This window comes from Chiloscyllium plagiosum, chromosome 24 (assembly GCF_004010195.1).
Source record: "Chiloscyllium plagiosum isolate BGI_BamShark_2017 chromosome 24, ASM401019v2, whole genome shotgun sequence".
Taxonomy (NCBI): Eukaryota; Metazoa; Chordata; class Chondrichthyes; order Orectolobiformes; family Hemiscylliidae; genus Chiloscyllium; species Chiloscyllium plagiosum.
Window position 1 is genome coordinate 15,034,499 of NC_057733.1, and position 9,093 is coordinate 15,043,591.

At 47.5% G+C, this 9,093-nt stretch overlaps 1 protein-coding gene across 3 annotated transcripts in view; it reads left to right on the forward strand.

Annotated features, from left to right (window-relative positions):
• LOC122562034 (dynein axonemal heavy chain 9-like) overlaps positions 1–9,093 on the forward strand; it is a 508,505-nt gene that overhangs the window by 382,758 nt on the left and 116,654 nt on the right. For all 3 annotated transcript variants that reach the window (XM_043714478.1, XM_043714476.1, XM_043714477.1), the window contains one exon: positions 603–725. In XM_043714478.1, coding sequence (XP_043570413.1) covers positions 603–725 — 123 coding nt within the window. The remainder of the gene's footprint in view (positions 1–602; positions 726–9,093) is intronic.

Sequence of the window (9,093 nt, forward strand, 5' to 3'; positions counted from 1 at the left end):
GCTAGTGCTTCCAAATAAACCTGTTGGACTATAACCTGGTGTTGTGTGATTTTTAACTTTGTCTCTCAAGTAATATAATGAACTGTTGCTCTCTTCATAGAAAACTACTTTCAGTTCATGATGGACTATGATTATGTACCTAGCCATTTTAAGTGGTTCTTAACTTAAAAAGTTAGTTTTCAAGAGGAACGTTCTGAATGTGCTGTTTAATTAAGTAACCTTCTGCTCGAGAGATAATTTGAAAGAAGCCATGCTGATTACTCTTAAAATGCCAGCTATGATTCACAGGCTTGGTATGATCGATGATCCGGTAAGAATGCTAAAGTAGTTTGCTAAAGAATGCTAAAAAGAGTAAACTCCAGAAGCAAAAAGTGACCCTTTTCACTTTATTAATTTTTAAGATCCCTTAAAACTATGGAATACCATGGACACAAAGCTGTATTAGAACAGATCGGAAGTTTTATCTGACCAGTTGCAAATTTACTGTAAATTTCCTCAGACATAAACGCTGCTCGCTCCCACTAGGTTTTAACAGTTGGCTGCTACAGTGCAATGAATAGTCCCTACCAATCTTTTTTTCTCTGTTCCCCTCAATTTGACAGATTCTTCTGATTAACAAAGAAATTAACCCAAACGAGCTGGACTTCCTGCTTCGATATCCAGCACAGCCAGGGCTCTCAAGTCCCGTGGATTTCCTTTCCAACCAGTCATGGGGTGGCATTAAGGTATGAATTTCTTTCTCATGTATTGCTGTGAGTGTAATGGCCAGGTTATCAGACACACTGCAATATTTATTGCTACAAAACCAAAGTCAAGTTTTGAGAAGCAGAGGAGGTATCTTGAATGAGTCTCTCTCGCACACTTTGACAGGGTGGGGTGGGGGTTGTTGCAGACATTACCTTGACCTTTGCCATTGGGGTGATTATGTGATAGGGTGAGTGAATGACCTGTCCTTTATAGGACCTGACTGATTTCCACTCTGAACATTGGGAAGGTTTGAGAACAGGAGACTAATGTGCTTGGCTAGTCTCCACCCAGACAGTGAAAACCAGGTTTTCCCCCTCATATCTCCATCATAACACCCAGTGGTGACGCTTGGGCAACATGTATTCCATCACTCATTGCACAGCCTCGCATTGGGTCCTCTCTCTAATATGATATTGCTCCCCTCACCTGCAGAATTGCCCAGTTCAGAGGATAACGCATGAAGCAGGTTTCATTGCTTTCCAAACTTTCTTTTGATGTGACCTAACTTTGATGTCATGGTGGTTGCAATGGTTGAAAATGTGAGAGTTTTTGAGCGGGGAATTGGCCTTCAGTTGCTGAATGCATGTCCTGTGGAAGGAGAGCAGGCCCACACATGACAGCCTGTGAGGCTGTTTGCGCAAAGCTCATTTACTCTACCCTCCTCTCAGCGCATCTTCTGAGGGCTTGATTTGGATTCTGGGGCGTTCCTGACAGACAGCCTCCATGCACAGTGGCAGCTTAATAGATTCAGAAGTCACAGCCCCAAAATCTCATCCTGTGACTCCTTTCAGGAAGGGAGGGGCAGCGCAGGGTCATGGCCCATGGTTTTCGGAATCCTGACTCATTTGAGCAACCCATTACCCACTGAGCAGCTGGGCACCAGAGACCAGGAAGGTCTGAGATTGCCCCCATCATAGGCTAAATTGTCAGTGTCAGTACTCATCAGATCGAACAATCAACGCTGACTGCTTATAATCAGCAGAGGTGCTATAAAAGCGGGGCTTGGCAACAGGCTCTCACTGGTAAATTTGCCCTTTGTTTCACACTGATTTATCTATATGAGTAGCTGCTTTAATTTACATAAACATCTTTTATAGAGGCACATCCAGATAGACCTGTGGGCCTTCTGCTAACTGGTGCAGGTATGAATGTATGTTTTTAAGATCAGCTTATTTTTTTGACTGGGTACCTGTGTAGAGGAGAAACATCTGTCACTGTCATTGACTTCAGTTACATTTCTTGTACTACCATGATGTGTATTCTCTAAACAGCTTGACTAAGCTTCTGCGAATGGATTGGATGAAGGGGGAGAGGTGCAGATTTTCTGATGTTTTTACAACCTTATGAAGAAGCAAAATATTGCTTTCCCCAATTGATGCACCAAAATGCATAATACCCATATTTCTAATGGGGCAAATATGTCTCATTTTTGGAATGTAGTTCATTACCTCAGCACACACACCCAAAGTTGATTACTTTAAAATAAAACAGGTTTTGCTGGGTATTAAACATGTTTACACTCACATCCTGCGAACGAATGAGAAAAAGAGCTGGAGTCTCAGAATCCGTTTCTCCGGTGGCGGAAGATGAACAGCTTTATTCGCCTTGTGCAGGATGTTTGGCCTTGACACTAATCTGTAAGAGCAACTGGCTGGTGTTGAAGCTCCTCAGGGAAGCAGAGTTAGGGCTATGCATCTGTTCACTGACATCACTGTCTCCTTATTGTACATAAAGGTGATGCCAACAGTTACTTATCTACAACCAATTTCGATGACTTGTTACTCTACGAGATAAATTGGAAAAGCTGTCGGACCAATGCAGGGTTACGTGGTGACCAAGGTCTGTTTCCTTTTGAGACAGACCTGTTTCTGAGGAAAGAAATTGTGGGCGGCACGGTGGCACAGTTAGCACTGCTGCCTCACAGCGCCAGAGACCCAGGTTCAATTCCCGCCTCAGGCGACTGACTATGTGGAGTTTGCACATTCTCCCCGTGTCTGCGTGGGTTTCCTCCGGGTGCTCTAGTTTCCTCCCACAGTCCAAAGATGTGCAGGTCAGGTGAATTGGCCATGCTAAATTGCCCATACTGTTAGGTAAGGGATAAATGTAGGGGTATGGGTGGGTTGCGCTTCGGCGGGGCGGTGTGGACTTGTTGGGCTGAAGGGCCTGTTTCCACACTGTAAGTAATCTAATCTAAAGATTGTATTTTATTATTCGGAGATGCCGGTGTTGGACTGGGGTGGACAAAGTTAAAAATCACACAACACCAGGTTATAGTCCAACAGGTTTATTTGGAAGCACACTACCTTTCGGAGCGACGCTTCTTCATCAGGAGATTGATCACCTGATGAAGGAGCATCGCTCCGAAAGCTAGTGTGCTTCCAAATAAACCTGTTCGACTATAACCTGGTGTTGTGTGATTTTTAACTTTGTATTTTATTCATTGTCTATAAATACCTCATGAGGCAGTAGATTATTTTGAAGTGAAGGGGCTGATGTTGAGCATGCAAAAACAGTAATCACAGTTTATATAGCATCACGGTAGAAATTCCAATGAGATTCAAGAACAGCTCCTTCCCTGCTGTTCCCAGCCTTCTAAATGGACCTTTCAGATTTCAAATTTAATGTTGGCCTCGCTCTTTCTGCCCCTTCTCAGCAGCTGTAACATTGCATTCCTCGCTCTGTTCTGTTACCCTATGGTTTGATTTGCCTATACTGCACACAAAACAAAACTTTTAACTATATCTAGGTACATGTGACAACAAATCAAATCAAATCAAATCAAAAGATTCATAATCAGCCATTCTGCATTTGCTGATATGATTTGAGGCATGATTGTTGCCCATGACACGAAGGGTGGGTTTTGGATGAAACCTTTGAAGTCAGTTTCAACCAGAGGAAACAGTCAACTTTGGTTTGGTTTTAATGTCTCATGCAAATATTGACACCTCCGCCAACATAGCGACCCTTCTTCACACGTCCCAATTCTGAAGAAGCATCACTGGACTCGAAACACCAACTCTGTTTTCTCTCTCCAGATGCTACCAGACCTGCTGGGTTTCTCCAGCAATTCTTGTTTTAGTTTCGGGTCTCCAGCAACCACAGTTTTGTCTTCCGCTCCAGTAGAAAATAGGGTGAAGTGTAAATTGGAGGCAGCTGATTTACCAACATCTGTCATTGACTTTTCCAGAGAAGTTAAATTCATTCCCCAAGTTCTCCTGATCCATCTTCCATAAAGGTCATAAGTTTCCCCAGAGCTTCACTGCTTGAGATTGATCTGAAATGCAGCAAAATACATTGTTCACGTGTGTGAGCAAGTCTCCTCCTTACTTTTGGCAAAATCATGACATTGGAGTCAGAGCCGCTTCAAGAAAATGTCATGGAAGCAGATTCAGTAACACACTTTTTCAGAGATCATATCTTTTTTTCCTTTTTTTGAACGGTAAACTAAAATGGAGGCTTACCTGTAAACAGCTAAAGTATTAGGAGAGATTGCAACTTGGAAAAATCAAGTAGAGCATATTTTTAGCTAAGTTGTTTTCCAAAACAGCGAAAGGAATGCTTTGAGATCAAGTGGCACCAAGAGTCATTGAAGAAAGCCCTCAGATTGGTTGAGCTGCAGTTTACTGCAGATCTAAATGCACAGCAGCCAGAGACATTCAGAGTCTATGACCCAAACACAACTCTCTCTCCCCCCTCACTCTGTGTGGGTGAAGGTAGGAACCTTCAAAGAAAGAATTGGAACAAGAAAAGACCTAGGTGTACGACATTATATATTGTAATGAAGAAAGGCCTTTGCATTACAGACAACAGAGTGTCATCATTGCTGAAATCAAAAGAAACTTATAATTAGAATTGTCATGTGTACTCTTATGGCACCATCTTAGGTACAAAGTACCCAGATACAAAAAAAGGAATACAAAAAAGTTGTTACATTATTTTACAGTGATTCATAGTATATTAGAAATATGACATTGTTAAAAAGATAAACATTACACTGCAGTCGCTCAGCACAGGGGCTTCCATGGGAAAGTGAGGACTGCAGATGCTGGAAATCAGAGCTGAAAAATTCCTGAAGAAGGGCTTATGCCCGAAACGTCGATTCTCCTTCTCGTTGGATGCTGCCTGACCTGCTGCGCTTTTCCAGCAACACATTTTTCAGCACAGGGGCTTCCATACCTGGTCTGACCAGACCCCAGTCCACTAACCGTTCCCGCTCCGGCCAAACCTCCAGTCAGTACCACAGCGGCTCTCAGCTGTTCCAATGTAAAGTTTCTCCGTGACTGCTTCCCCCACACCAGCCCCAGCTCAGGGACTACTCCCCCCTCACCAGCCCCCGCTCCGGGACTGCTCCCCCCTCACCAGTCCCTGCTCTGGGACTGCTTCCCCCACACCAGCCCCTGCTCTGGCTCTGCTTTCCCCCACACCAGTCCCCGCTCTGGGACTGCTTCCCCCAAACCAGTCCCCACCCTGGGACTGCTTCCCCCACACCAGTCCCGCTCTGGGACTGCTTCCCCCACACCAGTCCCGCTCTGGGACTGCTTCCCCCACACCAGTCCCGCTCTGGGTCTGCTTTCCCCACACCAGTCCCCGCCCTGGGACTGCTTCTCCCACACCAGTCCCGCTCTGGCTCTGCTTCCCCCACACCAGTCCCGCTCTGGGATTGCTTACCCTGCACCAGCCCTGCTCTGGGACTGCTTCCCCCACACCAGTCCCCGTCCTGGGACTGCTTCCCCCACACCAGCCCCTGCTCTGGCTCTGCTTCCCCCACACCAGTCGCGCGCTGGGATTGCTTACCCTACACCAGCCCTGCTCTGGGACTGCTTTCCCCTGCACCAGCTCCTGTTCTGGGATTGCTTCCCCCCTCACCAGACCCCGCTCCGGGACTGCTTCCCTCACACCAGCCCCTACTCCGGGACTGCTTCCCCTGCACCAGCTCCTGTTCTGGGATTGCTTCCCTCACACTATCCCACGCTCTGGGACTGCTTCCCTCACACCAGCCCCTGCTCTGGGACTGTTTCCCTCACACCAGCCCCTGCTCTGGGACTGTTTCCCTCACATCAGCCCCTGCTCTGGGATTCCCCTCCAGAACTCAGTCTGGAGTCGCCTCCTCCCCTCTGGTTACATTCAAGTCAAAAGTTGAAAAAAAATGCAGAAAGGAGAACAAAAGAGAAAAAAAAGAAAAAGAATGGGTGGTAATATACTCTGCCGTCATCTTGCAAACTGAGAAACAATTTAACCCATGCCTGTGAACTTTGAGCCTTAAGAATTTTTTTTCCTGTCAATGTGTCCAGCCATCTGTCTTGTTTGATTCATTTGTGAATGACTCTGTGTACCTGGGGTTTTTAAAGTTTTGAGCCACATTGTAGCAGATTAGGAATCCTTTCTTTTCTCTGCTGTTTACTAAAGTCAAGTGTTTTGCAATAATTAGAGTTATTTTTTAATAACGACAAATCTGAGTGTGAATTGGTTTTGCCCTGAATAACAGGCGGTCCGGCAAATCAGTCATCTTGATGTTCTAATTTATACCTTTTGTCACAGCTTCTGCAACAATGGGGCATGGTTATTAGCTCAATCATCCCAGTTAAGTTATGACACTTTACAAAGAAAATTGGTTTCATATTTGAAGGTGGGGTGTCTGCAGATCAATGGGGAATGAGCCAGTGAGTGGAACTAATTGGATCGATCTTTTAAAGAATGGGCATGTCATTTTGAATGGCCTCTTAATGTGCTGCAAAATTCTGTAAAATACCTAACCATAATGATGATGTGTCCCGTTGCACGATACCTGTAGAGCCAGGTATGTGGTAACGAGCAGGCTGTGAGCGGCTTTGCAGTACGTGTGAATTGGTGTTGGAATATATTCCCTGTTTAATTCGACCAAATATAGTTTCCTGCTGCTTTCCGTTAGTAACTGAACTGGTGTCACTCGAGCAAGCCTCAATTCTGAAGCCAGTCTTGGGGATAATCGTAATGTGGTGGTTACATTGTGGCTCCAGTTTGTTATAGAAAGAGTTTCCAGTCCCCATTAAATCCAAAGAGAGGTTGGAGAAGAAAAATTGGAGCACAAGATTAAAAACTGCTGTCAATCTCCCGAAGCCACCTTGCAACACAAGCACATTCCGATCTATACCCTTCATGCTTCACGCACTTCTATTTAATGCAAAAGATGAAATAGAGTAAAAACACGTTCTTTTTTACAGCCTTTCCCATTCCAATCTAAAATAGATATGAGACATTTATTCTGGGAAGAATCTTCCTGGAAGGGAGATTTGAAGGTGAGACTGGGTGGTAATTTTGGGAAGTAGGTGTAATGCCAGTCCACCAAAGCATTCATGCCTCCAGGTGACCTTGCTGATCGTGGATCTTCAAAGACCACAGCAGGTAACTAAGTGGAATAGTACCCAGATGTGAGATTATTGGTCATGTTGCCAGGATCTAACCATCGGTGGGCAAACCTCTGGGTAATGCCAGAGCTCGCGAGGTGCCAGGAGTCAATTCTGAGCAGCTGATTTTGAGTTCCTCAGGGTTTCTTTCAGCTATCCTGCTCTGCAGTGATGAAATTGACTGACTAAGACCGCATTTGAAAACAACTGACAGATTTCAATGCATTTTAAGTTCAAAAAGCAAGTACCCCTTGCTGTCCCCATTCAGCGTGGGACACCGCCACCCTTTGTCAGAATGGGCTGCCATCCGTACAATTGGAATTCCAGCCTCAGGAACGCACCAGGTGTTAGTGAGGCTGGAGACATAGAACTAATCAGTTGTCAGACAGGGTACGCGGAGCTGGTCCATTGTCAGACAGGGGACAGGGAGCTGGTCCATTGTCAGACAGGGGACAGGGAGCTGGTCCATTGTCAGACAGGAGACAGGGTGCTGGTCCATTGTCAGACAGGGGACAGGGAGCTTGTCTACTGTCAGACAGGGGAGAGGGAGCTGGTCCATTGTCAGACAGGGGACACGGAGCAGGTCCGTTGTCAGACAGGGGACACGGAGCTTGTCCATTGTCAGAGAGGCGAAACGGAGTTGCTCCATTGTCAGACAGGGGACAGGGAACTGGTCCATTGTCAGACAGGGGTCAGGGAGCCGGTCCATTGTCAGACAGGCGACAGGGAGCCGGTCCATTGTCAGACAGGGGACAGGGAGCTGGTCCATTGTCAGACAGGGGACAGGGAGCTGGTCTATTGTCAGACAGGGGACACGGAGTTGTCCATTGTCAGACAGGTGACACGGAGCTTGTCCATTGTTGGACAGGGGACAGGGAGCTGGTCCATTGGTGGACAGGGAGCTGGTCCATTGTCGGACAGGGAGCTAGTCCTTTGTCGGACAGGGGACAGGGAGCTGGTCCATTGTCAGACAGAGGACAGGGAGCTGGTCCGTTGTCAGACAGGGGACAGGGAGCTGGTCCATTGTCGGACAGGGAGCTGGTCCATTGTCAGACAGGGACAGGGAGCAGGTCTATTGTCAGACAGGGGACACGGAGTTGTCCATTGTCAGACAGGGGACACGGAGCTTGTCCATTGTCGGACAGGGGACAGGGAGCTGGTCCATTGGTGGACAGGGAGCTGGTCCATTGTCGGACAGGTAGCTGGTACATTGTCAGACGGGACAGGGAGCTGGTCCATTGTTGGACAGGGAGCTGGTCCATTGTCAGACAGGGGAAAGGGAGCTGGTCCATTGTCAGATAGGGGAAAGGTAGCTGATCCATTGTCAGACAGGGGATAGGGAGCTGGTCCATTGTTAGACAGGGGACAAGGAGCTGGTCCATTGTCGGACAGGGGACAGGGAGCTGGTCCATTGTCGGACAGGGGACAAGGAGCTGGTCCATTGTCGGACAGGGAGCTGGCCCATTGTCAGACAGGGAGCTGGCCCATTGTCAGACAGGGAGCTGGTCCATTGTCAGACAGGGAGCTGGTCCTTTGTCGGACAGGGAGCTGGTCCTTTGTCGGACAGGGAGCTGGTCCGTGGCGTACAGGGAGCTGGTTCTTTGTCGGACAGGGAGATGGCCCATTGTCAGACAGCGGACAGGGAGCTGGCCCATTGTCAGACAGGGGACAGGGAGCTGGCCCATTGTCAGACAGAGGACATGGAGCTAGTCCATTGTCAGACAGGGGACAGGGAGCTGGTCCATTGTCAGACAGGGGACAGGGAGCTGGTCCATCGTCAGATAGGGGACAGGGAGCTAGTCCATTGTCAGATAGGGGACAGGGAGCTAGTCCATGGTGGACAGGGAGCTGGTCCATTGTCGGACAGGGAGCTGGTCCATTGTTCGGCAGAGGACAGGGAGCTGGTCCGTTGTCAGACAGGGGACAGGGAGCTGGTCCATTGTCAGACAGGGGACAGGGAGCT